The sequence below is a fragment of the Syngnathoides biaculeatus genome, chromosome 3 (genome assembly GCF_019802595.1).
Source record: "Syngnathoides biaculeatus isolate LvHL_M chromosome 3, ASM1980259v1, whole genome shotgun sequence".
Lineage (NCBI taxonomy): Eukaryota > Metazoa > Chordata > Actinopteri > Syngnathiformes > Syngnathidae > Syngnathoides > Syngnathoides biaculeatus.
The window spans coordinates 23,194,337-23,217,326 of NC_084642.1; the positions used below are offsets into that span (position 1 = coordinate 23,194,337).

The 22,990-nt window shown below is 41.3% G+C and overlaps 1 protein-coding gene across 7 annotated transcripts in view; it reads left to right on the forward strand.

The window, feature by feature from the left end:
* The window catches only part of LOC133498259 (multiple C2 and transmembrane domain-containing protein 2-like), a 46,976-nt gene that overhangs the window by 3,177 nt on the left and 20,809 nt on the right, over positions 1 to 22,990 (forward strand). For 6 of the 7 annotated variants that reach the window (XM_061814873.1, XM_061814870.1, XM_061814871.1 and 3 more), the window contains 2 exons: positions 5,652 to 6,193; positions 12,522 to 12,633. In XM_061814873.1, coding sequence (XP_061670857.1) covers positions 5,652 to 6,193; positions 12,522 to 12,633 — 654 coding nt within the window. Of the gene's footprint in view, positions 1 to 3,003; positions 3,174 to 5,651; positions 6,194 to 12,521; positions 12,634 to 22,990 lie in introns of those variants that run through there. The other variant, XM_061814874.1, reaches the window with a different exon arrangement.

A 22,990-nucleotide genomic window follows, 5' to 3' on the forward strand; every position in this document is an offset into this window, starting at 1 on the left:
AATGATGTTATATGTATTTTTCATTACAATATCTATTTTACAATGTTTATAGGGATGACACTTGACCTTTAGCATTTGTATACTCAGAAACATTTAATTTTGTGAACACTCAATTATATATATATATTTTTTTAAATTGGCTTTTACATCTGTGATGTTGGGACAGTATTCACTGGGGATTCAAATTGGGAATCTCAGCAAAACGAGTGGCCAGCAGTCACCCATTAATGAAAAGTAATGGCTGTGAGAGATTTCAGTCAGGTTTGGCTGCATTGTTCTGGCTCAACTCATATGTGCTGTCCCTAATACCCATCCATGACTCGTATCGCTCCAACCTTGACCAAAGATCTCATCCCCTAACATCTATCTAGAAGCCCAAAACCCTAAACCTTGTACAATTTATTTTTGCCGTGGACCACATTGGAGTTATAGTTTACCTATGACGGTGAAATAGGACTGAGGGAGTACCGATCCAAGGCAACGGGCCGATCCCGGCATAATTTTAAGGTATTAGGTACTCATGAAAGCTGCCAATACCAGCCACCTTCATTTAAGGCAAAAAAAAAAAAAAAAAAAAAACGACATTGCATAAATCCAACTTGCCAGTAGCGGCTGCTGCATTGCAATTTGCCAAGTTGACGAATCATCACGTGCATCACAAGAGAAAGAGGTCTGTGTTCACAATTATCTATTATTGTGTTAATTGAAATTTTATAATGTACAAGTGGTATCGGTATCGTGACTATTCAGGCGCGAATACGCCTACTAGTATTGATCTGAAGCAAGTGGTATCACACATCCCGACTGTGAACCCATATAAATTTTTGCTCATCGTTTATTACATATACAATACAAATTGATGGATAACTTCTTTTTAAACCACAAGCCAGTAACAAATCATTATTCACTTTATTTTAAAACGGGGATTACAAGCAAAGAAATGCCTGCTATATTGTAATGTTATTAAATCTGAATAATTTTGGTGTTTTAGCAGGAGACAAAGTCGAGGCACATGATTAGCTTTTGCAGGCCACAAAAAATTATCTGGTGGGCCGAATTTGGTCCATGGGCCATCAGTTTGACACTTCTACAGTCACCTCTATCCCTAACACTTATTCCCACTGTGACTTACTCTACATCTACTAGCAAATACAGTTTTTGAGTGGATAAAATTTTCAAAAATCACGTTTTCCGAACAGACGTTACTTCAAGAAGGTAAAAGCCTATATCTTGATACATACTTTTTCTGACGAGTGTTCAGGAAAGAACTCGCTGTCGTGTCAGAACACGACAGCGAGTAGTTTAGCTCACACGCTCACAGACTGACAAGAGGAAGAATAAGAAAAAAAAACAACCAATAAAAGATCACTTCTCTCTACATGTGTGATAAGACTAAAGCAAAGAATTATGTAAGGAAGAGGAAGTCACATGGTCATCATCGGGAGTGTGTGTGTGTTTGTGCGCATGTGCGTGTGTGTGTGTGTGTGTGTGTGTGTGGTGTGTGTGTGTGTGTGTGTGTGAGAGAGAGAGAGAGAGAGAGAGACGCACGCAATATGGGTAACACAGAATCCTTTTGGACAATTGCTTTTCTGTTTGCAATAATACTGATCATGTAAGCAGTACATGACGAAAGCTGCAAAATACAAAACTAAAAATCCAACACGTTATCGTCACATTTGTCCTCCGGGTGTGTGCTTGTAGTTTCTGTCAAGGTCGCCAAAGTGCAATAACATTTGTCTGTCCTTGCAACTTTGGTACTTAGATATGAAATGGTTGTTTTTTGATGTTGTGTGAGTCATGGTTCCATAAATGCATTGAGCATGTTGATGCCCCCCACCCAAAGGGAAAGTCATGTCTTTCACAAGATTTACATTATATGGCCCGCCACATCATTTCTGTAATATAGGGTTGCACATTGAGAATCAAGAACCGATTGGACCCAGGACTAACATTCCAGTTCTCCCTGAATTGTTCAAATTTAAAAATTTCAGTTCTCAGTTTCTACGCCTATAGCCTGCCAACCCCGAAGAAGGGAGTGGTGAAAACCAACAAAGAATAATCCAGAAGAAGACGTGCTTGTGCCCAACAGCAGCGGTGAACAGAAGTTTGTCTTACCTTTGTTAAAATAATTGACCATTCACCTCAGTGCAGCACTTTGTATTAGATTTTATTTTGCAAAAGAGGGCTTTCGAAATTTGTACAAGTCAGATGTGCTCCCTCCATCTGTGAGCCTCACACAGTTGAACGCCTTCTCCAAGTCCACCAAACACACGCTGTCTGGTTGGGTGAACCTTCCATGCACCTACAAGGACGCTGCTGAGGGTGTACAGCTGGTCCACTGTTCCACGGCGAGGAGAAAAACCACATTGCTCCTCCTGAATCTGAGATTTAACTTCCCGACGGACCCTCCTCTCCAGCACCCCTGAATAAACCTTACCAGGGGGCCCAAGGGTTTGCGATTCCCGCTGTAGTTGGATTATACCCTCTGGTCCCCTTTCTTAACAAAGTTGGACCACCACCCCAGTCATCAAATCTAGTGACACTGTCCCCGATGTCCACGCGATATTGCAGAAGCGTGTCAACCAGGACAGCTCAACATGTTAAAACTTGCACATGTAAACCATTTGATGTGATAAAACAGTCCCAAATATCTATTTTAATCATGCTAGATTTTACTTTCAGCTGAAGCCGTAATGAATGAATGAATGAAATGTAGTCAATTGGGTGAGTTCCAGACAGGCTGCCGTTGAGTTCACAGGTTTGATATTGATAGTGGTTATAAAGAACCCCGAGTCAAATGTTCATTTAGGTCTTTGCTCTGGGCAGCTATGAAAATGGATGTTCATAATTTGGACACCCTTTATTTAAACCAAACTTTTTTTGTCCCCTCAAATAATCAAAATCAAAATGAGGAACCAGAATCGCTCAAATTGAAATGATGTCCAAGCCTAGAAATGATCTCTCTCTCTTCACAGCCTAATTCGTTCCTTTTTCAGTCCAGCTGAGCTCAGCCTCCAGCTTGCTGGCCGGGAGTGAAACTCTGAACAACGAAACGAACTTGCTTGAGGTGAAGGATTGTTGATTTCAGAACAACCAGGACTCGTCCTTCATTCATTGCGAAAGAGTGCCATGAATCACTCAATGACCGATTCCACTCTGTCCAGTCCCGTAAGGTACTTTCACTTAACAACATGAGATTTTGTGTAGACTTAAAACAACAACAACAAAAAAAACTCTGTTGAAGCTATGCCTGAAACGCCTTAAAAAACCAAATTCTTTGCATTGTTCTACTAACTGCATCCAGGATGGCATTTCAAACAGCAATCTGTTTTCAATTGCCTTTTCCTGGATATATAAATAAATACATTGTGTACTTCCCATTGCTCTCACTCATAGCTGGTCTGCCTAGTGGATTTTTCTCTTCAACTAAAACTGTCATTTTGATAATCTCCGTAATTGGGTCAGGGCTACAGATCCGTAATCCATGTGGTTTGCACGCTTTGCTGCAGTTTTTTCAAAATTCTTTTTTTATTAGTAAAAGAGGGGGAAAAAACTCTAAACCTGCATGCCCCTGTGTGAAAAAGTAATTGCCCCTTGCTCCTTTAAAGATAACTTGGTTTATCATATCTGAGGGAGGAACAAAGTGAAGTAGACCAAAGAGACTCAAAAGATAGATGATTAACTGAAATGTAAAGAAATGAAGAAACAAATGAGAAAAAAAACTTATTGAGCTCAATTAGTATGGAAAAGGTTAAGTCCCACAGTGAGCGCCATTAAACGACCAAAACGTACAACAGTGGTGAACCCTCCCAGGAGTAGCCGTCCGTAGAGGTCAAGAGGTCACAAAAGACCCCCCCGCCCCTCAATAACATCCAAAGAACTGCAGCCCTCACTTGCCTCAGTTAAAGTCAGTGTTCATGACTCCACCTTAAAAAATGAGACTTGGCACAAATGGTCTGCATGGCCAAGTTTCAAGACGAAAACCACAGCTGTGCAAATAGAACATTAAGGCTTGGCTCAATTTTGCCACAAGACATCTTGATGATCCCAAAGATTTTGGGGGTAAAAAAAGCTGTGGTCTAATGAGGCGGAGGTTGAACTTTTTAGAAGGTGCTTATCCCGTTGAATCTTATGCAAAAATAAGACGCTTTTCGCAAAAAGACTGTCTTACCAACAGTAAAATATGGAGGTGGTAGTGTGGTGCTCGGGGCCTGTTTTGTTGCTTCGGGACCTAGAAACCTTGCTGTGATAAATGGAACCATGAATTCAGCAGTTTACCCCAAGACCCTGAAAGAAAATGTCCAGCGACGTGTTCATAACCTCATTTCTAAATGAAATTGAAATGAAAGAAAAAACTTTTTCACCTCATCTGACATATTTAAGAAATAGTCACATGAAAAATTGGTTGGTTTGCATTGTAAATTATTGAATATTTTTTCGGCAAACGTTTTAAAAAATCTATTGGTGAAATAATTAGGAAATGCTTTATGGTAAAATATTGAGTAAAAATAGAAATCATTTGTATGTTATTATTAAACTGAACTATTTTCCATACACATATCATAATTTTCCCCAGCTTTGAGCTATACACTCGCGTTCGACTCTATTCTGTTACCTTGGGTGCCCGTAGTGTTCTGTAAATGTGAGTCATTGTTCTGCTTTCATCTGTCTTGGTACTGACTCAGGTGTTGGCGTCCATCCATAGCAATTAGGCGATGTGTTCAAGGGCTGGAAAAGTGAGTTCGGACTCTTAAGCGTCTGAAAGTCACAAGAGATGACAATACACAACACTTTGCTTATTGCATCTTCAACAACTTGCATGCTATCGTGTCAGCCGCGTTGTTTTTACAATATACAAAAATAATAAATATCAACAATGGGCAACTTCTTTTTATGTTTTGATGACAACTTCAAAATGTAAATTTAGTACCTTAGTCATTTAAGTGTTTTGTTGGCTTCATAGGTAAATGTGAACTTTTTTTTTTTCTCTAGTGTGAAAATTAGGAACATTACAATTTCTTTTGCACAACACCTTGGCTGTTTTAATCAAGTGATTGTTTTAAAAGTAGGTATTCACCTTTTTTTTTAAGAGTAGTGTGGGGAAAAAGTGTTTTGCACCATGCCTTCATCTGTTTTTTTAATTAGTTCTACAAACACACTTCTATAGTCATTGAGTATTAAAAATGGAAATGTTTTGCACTGCATTACTGTGTTATTGGTTTTATCAATCAATTTTAACATCTTTTTTTTTTATACTTGTGGGATAATGTTAAAAATGTAAATTTTGGACCGTATCTGAGTAATCTTAGCCGAACCAGAGTGTTTTATTGAATTTCTCAGTAAATATATTTATTTTATAGTTTTGATTTTATTTATCTATTTATTTATTTTCTTCTTCCTTTCCTTTTAGCTTTATTGGCTTATTTTTACACTTGTATAACCATAAGAAACATTTAAAATTCACTTTGTGCGTCATTGCTCATTCAAGGAAAGACAAGTTTTTTTTAACTTCTCTTTCCACCTGTATAGCAATGGTGTTGACAATTTTTTTTTTTAAATCACATCGTTGCCATACTGACTGTGAGTGAGGCAAATATGTGTAAGCAAGCATTACTAATGTCTTTTTTTGTTTGTTTTTCTTTGTGTCGTAGATGTGCGTGAGCACGCACTAAAAAATTTGGACCCCAAGAATCCCATCATGCTGCAGAATTTGCGCCGGAAGCTGCGGCGGGACAAGGCAGAAAAATTAAGGCCCGTGCCCTCCCGTCTGCAACCATCCGCTATCGACCACCGCCTCAGCTCCTCAGTCCCAGACATGCGGGACTTCAAGCAGGACGTCTACTGCGCTGTATCCTCTTCTCCTTACCTTCGCAAGAGTCCCGCACCCTGCTACAGCAGCCCTAACACGCCACTGGCCCATCCTGCCCGACGAGGTGGCTTAGGTGGCGCAGGGGGAGGAGGAAGTGTAACTACCGGGAGTGAGCACACACTAAGCGTGCCTGCAGACTACACAGACTGGGCGTCCTCTCAGGAGTCGTTCAACAGCATGCACATGGACGATGGACCCACAGAATGGCGCCGGCTGTCGGGCCGAGGAGGCGGTGTTGGAATAGAGGCTGAGGAGTTGGCGCTGCCCGAAATTATGACCGTTTACAGCCTGGACACAGACACCGGTGCGGACGACAGTATGCATGTAAGTTGTGAAAGTGAAAAAGGTTTGATGAGAAGTCAGTCGGTTGTCATAGGCCTGGGCAAATTATGTCCTGCGGGCCAGATCCGACAAGCCTCTATGCCCTCACAAAAAAAAAAAAAAAACAGACGTGCCTGCTTGCAGTTTATTTTCACCAATTCACCTAATCAGGTTCTTTTCTTTGGAACCTTTCTCCAGCTGTTTGTTGAAAAACTCACTTATTTACAGTACAGTGCAATCTCAGTGTTCGAGCGTCTTGGTGTAGTTGTACAAATCGGCGTTTGACTGAAAAATCTGCAGAAAAAATGCCCCGGTTTTTGACCTACTTCTCGGTGTCCAAACACCCTGGCAAAGCTAGGCCCACGTTGATCGGGTTGCCGACTCAAGACAAGTGATGCTGAACGCACGTGAGATGAGCCGCTGCCTACTTCAAGTCAAGCAGTTACTCATACTCAAGCCAGTGTGTGCTCATAGTGGGCCTCCGCTCATGCGTCTCAAGATTGTTTTTTGGTTATTTTTCCAGTATGTATTTCCTTGCCATGGGCCCAAAGAAAGACAGAAGTATAGTAGCGAAGGAAAATTAAAGTTCTAAGGAGATATAATAGTATAATCACTAAGTACAAAAATGGGAAGCATGTTTGTTTGGGCTCTTGCTGACATTGTGTGGCTAAGTCGACTATTTCAACGATCCTAAAGAATAAAACTGTAATAAAAGGCAGCTAGTGTTGCCAAAGAATTGACTAGCTTTGCAAAGCAAAGGCCACAGATAATAGAAGAAATGGAGAAGCTTCTGGAGAATTACGCAGTCAAATCAAGGAAGGTGACTTCAGCGTCACACTTCCTCCTTTCCTCTCTGCCAACACACTGCGACCCGAAAGGTAAATGATACGCATTTAAGTTGCTATACGTTTATGCATTTCTTTTTTTGTTTAAGTACGGGACGTATGTGTTTTTACATAAATAGGAATTAAAAAATAAATTTACTACTTGGAGATTAGGAATAGATTAAACTCATTTACATTATTTCCTATGGAAAAAAAAATTTTGGAGCTTGAATAAATTGGACATTGAATGAATTTAGTTCACAGTCAAAGGTTCAACTGTATTTGTGTTCTCTCTAAAACACCCATATTGGGATGAGTGATATCTGACTGATAACGCCCTTATTCCAGTGTATCAAGCACTTGTGAAGGCATACCAGACACTGATACTTAAAGCAAAAAAAAAAAAAAAAGCGAGGCGTTTTCACACTGCACTTGTCAACATACAAGCCGCAGTCGAGTTTCTCGTTCTTTGTTTATGTACTGAGTAGGCGGAACCATGGGAGGCTGTGTCGTAGTCCGGTGCAGTAAGTGGAGAGTGCAGGTGACGTGGCACGATGTACATTCCAATCGCAACATTTTCTATTTTAGCATGGCGTGTGATGTCGGAAAGGGCCTCTAATTGGAGAGGGCCTGGGGGAGTGATTTCTGAGTACTATTTTGGAGGACTTATCCTGTAAATGGGAAGAGGGATAATGGAGAAAGTCATAATAAATGTGGTGTCCCAGTGTCACGAGCTTTGCGACAACGTAAAAATGATATAATGAACCCTTTTCATTCAAACTGTTCCTGCTCATCCTGAAGTACACTTCAAAACCCTCTTCACGGAACTATTGCTCAGAAGTGAGTTTATAAACTGTGGGGGAGATCCTGCTGTGAAATTACTATGGTATGCAGACTTTCCCTTTATTTATTTTTTAAACTTCTGCGTCACCTCCTCCTCCTCCTTAAAATAAGCAATGTCAGGGTTTTCTTTTGTAATAGTGACAAATGCATATGGCCCAGTTCTGCTCAACTTAGTGGGGAAAGCCTCCTGACTCCCTACTTTCCAAGAGTTCGCTACTTCAGCACTAGGAAATAAGGGCATGGTTGGTGATGGCCGCACCGTGCTAATGTTGCCCTTAACCTTGCCCACTGAGCTAGTGCGGTATGAAAAGCCCCAAAGTCCTTCTTTTCAGTATTTGGTGCTACATTGGGACAGTTTGGAACATTGTTTTTCATCATTTGTTTGAGAAAGAAAGGTATTAAGGCCATTACTAGTGGTATGGATGAGTACTAAAGAGTGAAAACTTGTAGAAGCGTCGGTCTGGAAAAGCGGTATTGAACATTCCTACACCCATCGATGCCATTAAAGCCCTGTCTAAATTATACATTACAAATGCGTCCTGGTATGATGAGACGAGACCTCATGACTAAGATACAAACACAAATTAAAAAGTCATCGGAAAAATACATATTTGAGTAAAATACAAGTATCTTGAAAAATCTGCTACATGATATCCTAAAAACATGTCTATCAGTAAATATTGTATTTCATTTGCAACTCCTGTTGTAATGTTAGCCACGTTTAAAATGTGTATTTCTGAATGATAAATCCCAGCAAGTAGGGACTTTTCAAAACAATTCAATTGACTGCCTTACATATACACATTCAATTTATTTTAAACAGTACCATGTTGTGAGCCTGCGACAACTCTTCTTGTTTCCCCACATGACCCCTTTGGAAAATGAATTGTCCACCCATAGGTAAGAGGGTCACATGACATGTCAGGTCTATTTGCTGAGGATGTGTCCCGGAACACGAGCTTTTCTTTTAACAGCGCGACAGTGTCTGAAATTTGATTCAGCCATCTCCAAAGAATATCTGGATTCCACTGTAATAATCGTCCCATGAAGATGTGAAATATCCCTATCAGCAACGCTAATTGACAACATTCCTTCACAGGTGTGTGTATGTTTTTGTGTGTATCGTGAGGTTCAGTAGGTTCAGTTGTGCACTCTGCATTACCTGAACTCGCGCTTCAAACCAATCACAGCATGTTGTTTGTCACATTGAGCACATGTGTAGAAGCGGAATTTCTATGGCTTCTTTGTCTTGAAATGGCGGCTTTACAGGTTTTCCCTGGGTAAACCAGGGGTTGGGAACCTATGGCTCGCGAGCCTTATCCGGCTCTCTTGATGGTTTCATATGGCCTGCAGAGCCCTCATAACGACATAGTTGTACATGTCATTTCTGTCACGTAGGCAACGCAAATGAGGCAGAGACCGTTTAGTCCTAGTGGAACAAAACAGTCATGCTTGATGTTGCCGAGAACGTTTTGACAACTTCTCGCATAAAGACAAGATAATCAAACCAATAAAAGGCATGCCTCTGTAAGCAAGCGTTGTTGGCGAGCAAACATAAGTGGGGAGAAATTTAACCTGCAGACCAGCTGATTGTGGAAACTTGGAACCCACTTCCCGTCACGTACCACACACTGCGGCATGTGATTGTTGCTGTACTGACAATGTTTAGCTCCACGTATGCATGTGAGAAGTCTTTCTCATGTTAAAAAAACATAAAGACCAACCTACATTCATGATTAACGGATGAAAATCTCAACGCCTGCAAAATCTTAATCTTACAACGTATGAAACAGACTTCAAAGCCATCAGCAAACCATGCATGCAGCAGCAGAAGTCTCATTATTGGTAAGAAATACTTTTATCATTGGTTAGCAAAAACACAATAATGTTATTGCAAATTGATTCCAAGACTATTGTACTTGAAAAGTTGCTGGTCTTACATAAAATACACAAATCCACTTGTATTTAGTGTTAAATAATATTGAATGGCTCTTTTGGAATTGCATTTTAAAATATTTAGCGTTAAGGGCTCTCTCTGCCTAAAAGCTTCCCGGCCCTGCAGTACGAATTCAAAGCATCTTCCGCATTGGCCATCCAAGCTGGCATTTTCTTTCCTCGCTGTACTGTGTGTGCGGTTGCCACACTGGCTTTCTAAACCGTTATTGTTCCGCCTCACATCTGAAAAGTACCACCACAACGCCCTAAAAGTCTTTGGCGATACCTATATGAAGATTTTAAACCCCAAATATGCCCCAAGCTGTGACCCTCAATCATGTTTTGGAGTCAGTCATAAATAAATTCAAAATTTTTCAAATACACTGAATATCGCAAATGACTCTTTGGTTTGTTGAGCTCTTACTGTACCTTGTACTATTACCATGATCTTGAGACGTTACACCCCCACCCACCCCCTCTTCAAGTAGCCTTGCCTGGCTTGGAGCTCTGCTGGAATCTGCCATCCAGCTTCTTTTCACTGTCAAACCAGCAGGCCATCAACTGATAGCTACTCTTCAGCTTGCACAAGGAGCAGGGCGTTAGGGCGGTACAGGGACAAAAATAGGCGTATACTATAGGTGTGTTTTTCCAGGCAATAGTTTGTTTGAAAAAAAAATAATAATTTGCATGGGTTTACTGTATACAGCTGCAGCTGTTTATTGGTCTGTTATATTGGACTCATTGGACGGTGCAGATGTGTATGTGTGCAGTATAATTCTGGGGAGTTCAATACATACAATGATCAAAAGTTGTGATGTAATCCCTCTGGTGTTTCCAAAACACTTTTTGAGCGATAATAAAGCTTACCAGTGAGCAAACAGATTTGTCGGTGGAACAAAAGGAGAAGTATTGTGGACAGGGTGTCTGGTGTCACCACTGCCTGCCACCCGGCTACTGCAGTTGACTGTGGAGACTGGCTGCTGCTCAGAACTTCTGCTAGATCAGACCTAAGGTCCACAGTAAAAGGCGGCTCGGGACTTTTTGCTACCGCACCTATGATGACATGACGCCAGGTGAGGACGTTTTTACAGTAGTAACCAGCAGCTTTTATTTATTAACAAACACTTCAGTCTGTTGACAATAGAAGATGTCAGATAATTATTTACAGAGAGTACGGTATTTTATCGGCCTGCAAATGTTGCATTTGTTTCCTCTTATCAGGAACAACGAGCTGCAATGTATTAAGATGAATCTATGAAATTATCGTCAAACTTTGACACTATACCCACAATAGGGGCTATAGGAACAAAGCCTCACAATTTAATGCCGCCCATCACAGTGCTTCTCAGTTGATGGGTTGGGAACCAAACGCGGGTTATGGAGCCATTTTTGACAAGTCACTGATGTGAAAAGAGTATAGCACATTAATACTGACAGGTAAAACTGTGACAGTTGCTTTGGTCTGCCTTAGTTTCCTAAAAAGAAAACAAGCTATTATTGTTGTTGCCATGTCCGATAGAGATCAGTGGCAAAATGTACTTTGTGATATGCATTTCTAGTCATCCAGTTTATCAACAAGGTGTCCTGAAATGCACTTAAAACATGTAAGCATCACCAGATGTTTAAAAACATTTTCTATGACTACACGTCTCCTTTTTTTTTTTTTTTAAATTCCTGACGTATGTAAAAGTAGTTTGCAACTTAACGATAATAAAAATAAAATAAAAATACGGATCCCAGGGTGACAATAGTTGAGAACCAACCATCTATTATACCTGCATTTGATTTAGGCCAAATTCACCCAAAATTGCTGACGATCTGTTTTATTACGGGCATGGCTACCATGCCATTTTTATTCACTTTTCAAAGGGCCTCTTTTTGTGACCAATCCTTAAAATTACCTTCAAATTTGACGCTGTGCTCTGCCCAGCTTATTTCACCTCAAATTCTCCAAATTCTCAAAATTTCAGCATTTCAACGTCACATACTCTGAGATTTTCTGATTCATCAAAAAAAAACCCAAAAAACGACACATTACTTGATTATTAAAATAATTTAGATGCAGCCCTAGTTCACACGCTAATGTTCAGTTAAAATTGTCATCCACCTGCTAATGTGCATCACAATTTTAACTTTGTGAGGGTTTTCTCATAACTTTCCTGTTGTTTCTTTTAAAAATCTCTCATAATTTCACATTCATAGCTTTTCTTGTTCTTTTTTGTGTAAGTGCCACTTTCATTGCAGTCATCGTTTTGCTCATAACCATACAGAACTGTTGTTTCCCTTTTATTCATCATAAATATTTCTTCTTTTTAACTCTACAATTTCACCTTTTGAACCGTTTTCTTCAGATTTTTTTCCCCATAATGTTGCTTTTTCCAATATCTACTATGGTATTGACTTTTTTTTCTTAAAACCCTGCAATTTGTTTTCGCATTGCTGTACTCTATGGAAATGTTTTTGCGATAACTGTTATTTTAATCTCATACTTTCACTATAGTTCAAAAATATTTTCTACCAAGAATTTTCTTTAACCTTTTATTTTATTCCTTGAAAGGTTTACTTATATGAAGTCGTCCTATTTTGTAGATTTGACCTGAAAATAATCAAAATATGACCTTTCAGGTATCTGAAATTTGTGCGTTGTGATGAACCAAATTCATAGTAAATGGTGTGTGTGTGTGTGTGTGTGTGTGTGTGTGTGTGTGTGTGTGTGTGTGTGTCTCCAGGGTGACATGGAGTCCAGCAGTGTCTTCGAAGGTGGCAGAGAGTCTCTTAGCTCCTTCTTGCTCACCATCAACCTGAAAGAGGGACGCAACCTGGTCATCAGGGACCGCTCTGGTGAGAAGAAAATAAATGGCTGCTTCACAGCAAAATAGCTGACTTCCCGTTTAAGTTCACCCATGGGTCTTGGAGACTTTTTCGTGCAGCCTGTCACGATTAACATGTCTACCCAATTTCATGCCCCTAAGTGAAACATAGTTCAAATGTTCCCTAAATTCCCAACCCTTTTCATAAGAATCCATAAAAGGACCTTCAAATTCTGTTGCCATGCTCTTGCCCACATGAAATCGCGTAGCAAAAACAGCTTTGCAATTTAACATCTGTCTTGTAAGCTGGCTTCTGATACTGTACAAGACTTATTTGGGTGATTGCCTTATAAGAGTTCATCAGAGTGTAGCAGCCTTGTAATTTTCTGGAAATCGCTGCTTTCAACTGAAATGGCTGGCTTTCTGTTTAATCTGTTGCATACTTGAGACTTTTAATGTGACCTACTAGCATAGACCTGTGTTCTGTTTGTAATTATGAGTCTACCCCTTTAAGAGCGAGGGCAGTGGTTTCCTCCATTTACCATGTCTACCAAATTTGTCTTTGGACGAGACTGGCGTGGTGGGCACTTTATTTATTTTTTTCTCTCCACTTTCCCAGCATTGTCACAAATTCACAAATGTACTTTCCATAAAACATTGATGAGAGTTAGTTCTCTTACTGGCAGTTGAGGTTATGATGTCCGTAGGAAAAATAGTTGGAAGTGCAGGTGAATTCAGTCACTGCCAATGTATCCAATTCTTTCAGCTAAGTCTTTCTCAACAACGCCAGTTTGAAGTAATCAGCACATAGTTTGGAATGCTAGCGAGGCACCCAGAGCTGACCACTTTTATTTCCGTGTCGATTTACTTTCCCCATCAAATGTTCATATATCCCTTCTTGACTTGGAAGGCCGAAGAAACTGCTTTATGTGCAAAGCAAGCATATTAACTGACAATTAGCAAAAATAATGTTGCTAAAATTTATCCCTCCAGCACATTTCTTTTGTAAAAGTAGCTCACAGATGATAAATGGCTGGAGACCCCTACTCTCATGTCTGCCCACCCACCAAGTGACAAGTTAAACAACCAAGTGGGCAGTGACTCGTTTGCATGAGAAACGACTGGCCCGTCAAAACATGCTGATCTCAGCAGTTATTCAAAATTCTTGGGCTATATGACTGTAATCATGCCACAAACACCACAAGTTATTACAATACTGTGAACTATTTTGAATTGTGAAACAATGCATGGATTTATATAAACTCATTTTATCTTATTTTTAGCCACCTCATCACATTTCCTTTTCCTTTTCACAACAACTGCTCTATTATCTTTTATCACCTGTAGCACTTCAGATCATCTTACTCTCAAAACACTGGCCTATCGAATAATCTTGAAGTAAATATTTAAGTACGATATCTAAAGTACCTGTTTGATGTGAATTGACACAAGCACTACAAAAAATGTCTTTGTCAAAACAATGGCTTTAGTCAAGGGAGGTGCCCTTATGCTGGAAATGTGAGCTTGCCTATGCACAAAACGTGAACTGGTAGGAAAAACAAAAAAAAATAATAATCCTTGAAAGTTTCAAGACCTTTGAAAGGGTTCACGGGTATGGTAGCCTGGGTGCAGAAAGGGAACAGGAATGTAAGTAAACAAGTAAAAAAACAAATACAGTGAAGAAAATAAATACTTGAACACCCTGCTATATTGCAAGTTCTCCCCCTTGGAAATCATGGAGGGGTCTAAAATTTTCATCGTTGGGGCATGTCCACTGTGAGAGAGATAATCTAAAAAGAAAAATCCAGAAATCACAATGTAGGATTTTTTTCAAGGATTTATTTGTGTGATACAGCTCCAAATAAGTATATGAACACCTGTCTATCAGTTAGAATTGTTATCCTCAAAGACCAGTTAGTCCACCTTTAAAAGTCCACCTCCACTCCATATATTATTCTGAATCAGATGCACCTGTGCGAGGTCGTTAGCTGCATAAAGACACCTGTCCACCCCATACAATCATTAAGACTCCCAACTTGTAACATGGCCAAGACCAAAGAGCTGTCCAAAGACATCAGAGACAAAATTGTACAACTCCACACGGCTGGAAAGGGCTACGGAGAAATTGCCAAGCAGCTTGGTGAAAAAAGGTCCACGGTTGGAGCAATCATTAGAAAATGGAAGAAAATAAACATGACGGTAAATCTCAATTGGAGTGAAGCCCCCTTGCAAGATATAACCCTGTGGGGTCTCAATGATCCTTAGAAATGTGAGGAATCAGCCCAGGACTACACGACAGGACTTGGTCAATGACCTGAAAACAGCTGGGACCACCGTTTCTAAGGTGACTGTTGGTAATAACCTAAGACGTCATGGTTTGAAATTATCCATGGCACGGAATGTTCCCTTGCTTAAACAAGCACATGTCAAGGCCCATCTTAAGTTTGCCAATGACCATTTGGATGATACAGAGGAGTCATGGAACAAAGTTCTGTAGTCAGATGAGACCAAAATTGAACTTTTTGGTCATAATTCCACTAACCGTGTTTGGAGGGAGACGAATGATGAGTTCCATCCCAAGAACAGCATCCCTACTGTGAAGCACAGGGGTGGTACCATCATGGTTTGGGGGTGTTTTTCTGCATATGCGACAGGATGACTGCACTGTATTAGGGAAAGGATGACCGTGGCCATGTATTGTGAGATTTTTTGGTAACAACCTCTTTCCCTCAGTCAGAGCATTGAAGATGGGTAGTGGCTGTTGTCTATCACCATGACAATGACCCCAAGCACACAGCCAGGAAAACCAAGGAGTGACTCGGTAAGAAGCACATCAAGGTTCTGGCGTGGTCTAGCCAGTCTCCAGACCTAAACCCAATAGAAAATCTTTGGAGGGAGCTGAAACTCCGTGTTTCTCAGTGACAACCCAGAAACCTGTCTGATCTGAGTGGAGAAGTTGGCCAAAATCCCTCCTGCAGCGTGTGCAAACCTGGTGAACAACATACAGGAAATGTTTGACCTCTGTGATTGAAAACAAAGGCTATTAACATTGGTTTTCTCAGATGTTCAAATACCAATTTGCAGCTGTATCACACAAATAAATAAAAAAAAAAAACATACATTGTGATTTCTGAATTTTTCTTTTTGGATTGTCTCTGTGACATTGGACATGCACCTACGATGAAAATTTCAGACCCTCCATGATTTCCAAGTGGGAGAACTTGCAATATAGCAGGGTGTTCAAATACTTATTTTCTTCACTGTAAATGCCGTATTTTTAGCCTGATCAAAAATGCAGTTGGTCCTTCTTTAGTTCTTGCCTCAATCATACATTTAATCTGGGCCATATAGTTTTAAAATATCCGTCTATCCATCAATTTTCATAGCCGCTTATCCTCACAAGGGTTGTGGGAGTGCTGGAGCCTATCCCAGCTGTGAACGGGCAGGAGGCAGGGTACACACTCAACTGGTTGCCAGCCAATCACAGGGCACATCGAGACAAACAGCCACACTCACAATAACACCTAGAGGCAATTTTAGACTGTCCAATTAATGTTGTATGTTTTTGGGGATGTCGGAGGAAACCGAATGCCCAGAGAAAACCCATGCAGACACGGGGAGAACATGCAAACTCCACACAGGGAGGGCCAGGATTTAACCCGGGTCCTCAGAAATTTAACGCCAAAGCTTTCCACCTGTTCCACCATATCGCCTAGTTTTAAAATATCAGAGAGTAAAATAGCACCCTGAAATTTAAGAGCTTAAATCATTTTGTTGAATATATGTTACTAAAATTGTATAGCGGTTAAATTTTAGGATAAAAACATACATAGTTGACTTTATATGACCAATATTTGACCAGTGATTGCTTGTAACAGGGCCTCTATATATGAACATGGAAAAGTGTTGATTGTATGAAACCTTGCGAATTTTTCACACGGACCCGGTGAGGACATACATCAACTAACCAATCAGGGAAGATGAGTGAAGACAGAAGGTGAGAAGTCAGTAAGGCAGTAGCACTGATGAGTGGTGCAGTGGGATTCTTTTTTTTTTTCAAGTGTCTAATCACCTGTAAGAACCTGTGGGTTGATATCTTTATATAACCTGTGTTATGGCAGTTAAAGTCAATTGGGTCTCTGAAACCTATTACGGATTTGAATGTCACATGCATATTGGTCAACTGCTCTAAGGGTGGGCGGTGGGCCCCGCCCCCTCCTTACGCAAGTGGGTGCTAAGACAGCGACCCAATCCCCTTGCAGGGTATCACGCTAGAGGGATGCCACACAGGAGACAGGGCGGTCCCCTAGTCCAACTGAAGCATCTCGACCAGTCCCAATGGGGAGGGGCATGGGTACCAGACCACCGAACTCCACACGCCAATTTCTTCCACCTCCATCTTCCGCAGCCCACTGCCACCACCCCCAGAGAGCATGGGGACCCCAGCCACAAATAGGGCCCAACGCAGGAGCCAGCTGCCACCTGGAAAAAGGTGAGCCCATGTTAAGCGCTCGTTGCGAGCAATGATCAAGGAGTCCAGCAAAGACAAATGTGAAAACCCACCCCTATTAACATGGTTACGAGGTCCCCAACTGGCCACCGCATTACCCCTGTATCATGATTGTGTCAGGTTGGGTGTCATGCATTAAAATTGGGTGGACTGGTAGGTGTGAGGTGAGACGCTCACAGAGCAATGATGACCTGAAGCCGTCAACCCCACTCAGGCCAACCAGCTATCTAAAGGATGTGTGAATGTTGTGGTGCATAAAAAAATTGTCAGGGAAACGCATGTCAGACAAAAGAGCAGGCTGGAGTACAGGAACACCTGGTCGAGTGTCCTCCCCAGGTCGACACTGCCCTCCTCCCACCGATGGCCGTACATTGCATTAAAATTGGGGAAATAGCAGTAGATAGAGAAGGGCAATGACCTGACAGGAGACCAGCAAAGATGTATGAGGACCTGGCCTGACATCCGCCTCATCATGCCTCGTGCCAGCCCCCAGAGGATCCTGAATGGGATATAAATGTGCCTAATGTGCAAAAAAAATATCGTGTGAGTTATAAAAATGTGCAGTGTGTGTGAAGTAACAGGCTAGCTAAACTCCTGTGGGGCCCAGTCTGACTGGCTGGAAGACCACAGAAAAAAGGGGTGGAGGCCCTCCCCACCTTACAACTACTCTCCCACACCACCACCACCGACAGGAGGCATTGGAAATGAAATTGTGCGAAATTGTCTTTATGACACACACGTTTGGATCATTCAAGATTGCATTCTATTTAAAAAAAAAAAGTAAAAAGGGTTCACTGGGGTCTAAATAGTATTTCATTTCATAAGTTGTATTGAAGACCAAAGTTATTTTATTTTATTGTTTTGAAAAAAAGAGTCACTGATGGTGCAGTGGTACACACGCCTGACTGGTGCAAGCAGCGTGAAATTGATTCCCACTCAGCGATGGTGTCTATCTAGCCTGCGACTGACTGGTGACCAGTTCAGGGTGTAGCCCGCCTTTCGCCCAGAGCTAGCTGGGATACACTGCAGCTTTCCTGCAACCCTTGTGAGGATACGCGGCTTGGACTATGACATGGCATGTTATGTTGCAAGAAAAGGCGACATGCTGATGCAGCTGTAAAGCGTTGGCCTCACAGTTCTGAGGACCAGGGTTCAAACTTCGGCCCCGCTGATATGGACTTTGGATGTTCTCCCTGTGCTCGGATGGGTTTTCACCGGGCACTCTGGTTTCCTCCCATATCCCCCAAAACATCCGTTAATTGAACACTCTAAATTCCCCCATGGTATGATTGTGAGTGCGACTGTTGTCTGTCTCCATGTGCCCTCCCATTGGCTGGCAACCAGTTCAGGGTGTAGCCTGCCTCATGCCCAATGACATAGCCTCCAGTACTACCGCGGCACTTGTGAGGATAAGCGGCTCAGAAGATGGATGGATGTTGCAAGCCAAATATTGAGACTAAATCATTAACACTCATAGCCCTGCCCTACTTTTCACCTTAAATTGAATTGTCAGTGTGCTGTAATATTTCCTGTCCAATGTTTGACTGATTTAGGAATGTGAGATAATCTCACTGTGTTTGCAATGGTTTAGCCTTAATGTTCCTGTAGGTGTAAGGTTCCAGGTGGTTTATTGTAACCTGTTTTGAGTCACACCCAGCTACTGTGTGTTTACCCTGCACCAGGGCAGATAGTGCTAAACAGAAGACGGGATCAAAGTCTGACATTTCCTTTTTGAGGACGTCTAGTTTGTAGTTTGCAAAAAGGATGGAGATGGCTGTAGTGAACACTTATTTCCAAAAGAGGGAGGAACATATAGTGACCTACAAGAGCGGCGGTAGAACCACGCAGGTAGATTATATTTTGTGCAGACGATGTAATCTGAAGGAGGTTACTGACTGTAAAGTAGTGGTAGGGGAGAGTGTAGCTCGACAGCATAGGATGGTAGTATGTAGGATGATTCTGGTGGTGGGTAGGAAGATTAAGAAGACAAAGGTAGAGCAGAGAACCATGTGGTGGAAGCTGAGAAAGGAAGAATGTTGTGCGGCCTTCCGGAAAGAGGTGAGACAGGCTCTTGATGGACAACCGAAGCTCCTGGAAGACTGGACGACGACAGCCAAGATGATCAGAGAGACAGGCAGGAGAGTACTTGGTGTGTCATCTGGTAGGAAAGGGGAGAAGGAGACTTGGTGGTGGAACGCCATAATACAGGGAGTCATACAAGGAAAGAGATTAGCGAAGAAGAAGTGGGATACTGAGAGGACTGAGGAGAGGCGAAAGGAGTACATCGAGATGCGACGTAGGGCAAAGGTAGAGGTGGCAAAGGCTAAACAAGAGGCATATGAAGACATGTACACCAGGTTGGACACGAAAAAAGGAGAAAAGGATCTCTACAGGTTGGCCAGACAGAGGGATAGAGATGGGAAGGATGTGCAGCAGGTTAGGCTGATTAAGGATAGAGATGGAAATGTGTTGACTGGTGCCGGTAGTGTGCTAAATAGATGGAAAGAATACTTTGAGAAGTTGATGAATGAAGAAAATGAGAGAGAAGGAAGAGTTGAAGAGGCAAGAGTGAAGGACCAGGAAGTGGAAATGATTACTAAGGGGGAAGTCAGAAAGGCATTACAAAGGATGAAAAATGGGAAGGCAGTTGGTCCTGATGACATACCGGTAGAGGTATGGAAGCAATTTGGAGAGATGGCTGTGGAGTTTTTGACCAACTTATTCAACAGAATACTAGCGGGCGAAAAGATGCCTGAAGAATGGAGGAAAAGTGTTCTAGTTCCCATTTTTAAGAACAAAGGGGATGTTCAGAGCTGTGGGAACTATAGAGGAATAAAGTTGATGAGCCACACAATGAAGTTATGGGAAAGAGTAGTGGAGGCTAGACTCAGGTCAGAAGTAAGTATCTTCGAGCAACAGTATGGTTTCATGCCTAGAAAGAGTACCACAGATGCATTATTTGCCTTGAGGATGCTCGTGGAAAAGTACAGAGAAGGTCAGAAGGAGCTACATTGTGTCTTTGTGGATCTAGAGAAACCCTATGACAGAGTACCAAGAGAGGAACTGTGGTACTGCATGCGTGAGTCTGGTGTGGCAGAGAAGTATGTTAAAATAGTACAGGACATGTATGATGGCAGCAGAACAATGGTGAGGTGTGCCTTAGGTGTGACAGAGGAATTTAAGGTGGAGGTGGGACTGCATCAGGGATCAGCTCTGAGCCCCTTCCTGTTTGCAGTGGTAATGGATAGGCTGACAGATGAGGTTAGACTGGAATCCCCTTGGACCATGATGTTCGCAGATGATATTGTCATATGCAGTGAAAGCAGGGAGCATGCAGAGGAACAATTGGAAAGATGGAGACATGCACTGGAAAGGAGAGGAATGAAGATTAGCCGAAGTAAAACAGAATATATGTGCGTGAATGAGAAAAGTGGAGGGGGAAGAGTGAGGCTACAGGGAGAAGAGATAGCGAGGGTGGATGACTTCAAATACTTGGGGTCAACAATACAGAGCAATGGAGAGTGTGGTCAGGAAGTGAAGAAACGGGTCCAAGCAGGTTGGAACAGCTGGCGAAAGGTGTCTGTTGTGTTATGTGACAGAAGAGTGTCTGCTAGGATGAAGAGCAAAGTTTACAAAACAGTGGTGAGGCCGGCCATGATGTACGGATTAGAGACAGTGGCACTGAAGAAACAACAGGAATCTGAACTGGAGGTGGCAGAAATGAAGATGTTGAGGTTCTCGCTCGGAGTGACCAGGTTGGATAGGATTAGAAATGAGCTCATTAGAGGGACAGCCAAAGCTGGATGTTTTGGAGACAAGATTCGAGAGAGCAGACTTCGATGGTTTGGACATGTTCAGAGGCGAGAGAGTGAGTATATTGGTAGAAGGATGCTGAGGATGGAGCTCCCAGGCAAAAGAGCGAGAGGAAGACCAAAGAGAAGGTTTATGGATGTGGTGAGGGAAAACATGAGGGCAGTTGGGGTTAGAGAGGAAGATGCAGGAGATAGGCTAAGATGGCAAAAGATGACACGCTGTGGCGACCCCTAACGGGACAAGCCGAAAGGAAAAGAAGAAGACTAGTTTGTAGATGACATGAAAAGATGAGCACTTGTCTGATGACCTATTTGGTTGTTAATACAGCATTCAACATACTAGAGCAAAGCCATTAACAGGCAACATTGTTCAAGGATGTGAGGCATTTGGGTTCCTTTTCACAAAAAACAACCCCCCTCCCAATGTTTATGAGACCTTTTTTGTGGGAGAGGGGTGGACATTGGACATTGATTTATTTATGAAAGCGCAGCTAAGGATGATGGTCGAAATTTTCATTGATGTTCATTAAAAAACATTTGCTTGGTAAAAAGCTAAATTGTCTTCACTTGTAATGAATCACTATATCAATAGTAAAGACTAAAATGTAATTTGGATTTGTTAAACACTGCATTTTGAGGCGTGGCTTCGAAAACACATTGCGGTGATTGAAGTCGGAATTGGCATGACATGCAGGCACGGGGAGAACATGCAAACTCCGCACAGGCGGGGTCGGGATCGAACCCAGGACCTCAGAACTGTGAGGCCAACGCTTTACAAGCTGAACCACCGTGCCGCCACATATTAAGTGTAAACTTTAGAATGTGTTGGTGCTTTGTAGCTTCCAATTTACAACCGTTGGATTGTCGTAATGAAATCTACAAAAGAAGCAAAAAAAAAAAAAAGGCGCAGGTAAACAAACACTCTCTCCATCCTAATCAGAAAAGGGAAATGTGCCTCGGGTTAGCAATAATTTCAATGTGGGAGCAGAACAGGAACTTGTGGCTCATCATCCCAAAACCTTGACTTGAAGAAGTGTCATTTTTTATTTACTGGAAAGCACATGTGGTAACTTCCAGAAGATTTTGAGAAACTGACTGAATCTGTTTTGTTTTGCTTTTTAATCCAAGCTAAGATCAACAGATAGTCCTTTTTTTGTCCGTGTTCTTTTGTGCTTGTCGTTTAACTTCTGAAAAACCATAAACCTAAAGCTCCTAATAAGAAACTATGTATATTCAAGTGCCAATTTTGTGATCATTGTGTATACATTTTAATCACCATAAAAGCATCTCAGAAAATGGAGGGATGGATGGACAAAAAAAAGTAACCCATATACTTAACGTGCGGTACCATGCAAAAATCTTAATCCACTTTTAGGTTTGTTTTAGCAATCCCATGATGATCATATATACTGTAACTAGAATGTGCCTCAAGCAAAGCTTATATTAATAAAGGTGAAAACAATTCATAGTACTTTGTATTTCTGTTTGTTAGTTAGTCTACTTCCTGGTCCGTGGATCTTGGGAGGTGCCATTGTGATTCTGGGGTTGGACCGTTTCAATTATAATAGATTGATCTGCATGATTAAAAAAAATATATATATCACTCTTTAATCCATGTTTTTTGCACAATCGATATAAATATAATTTGTTGAACAATATTAGTTTTTCCTTCATTGACCATTCTTCGAGGTCTTGTGGATATCAGTGTTTAGTTTAACCTGTTTTGTGCTATTAGTTAACAAAAGTAATATTGATCATTAATATTGGTTATTGTATAAACAAAACTAGTATTGACTTAATTTTATAAAATGTGGATTTTGTTATGACCATTTAGTCTTCAATTACCAGTATTTTTTGTAAACATCTAGTAAAATTCAATCTTAAATTATTTTTTCATAAAAATATAACAATTTTAGAGTTTAAGAAAACAAATGTAAGTCTATAAACATCAAAGACAATTTATTCTGGCCCTGGGTGTTGTCACAAAGAGATCACAGAGCTCACACACATAATAACATCACTGACAACAGTTGATCCGCAAGTACTGGGAGTACTGGCTGCATCAA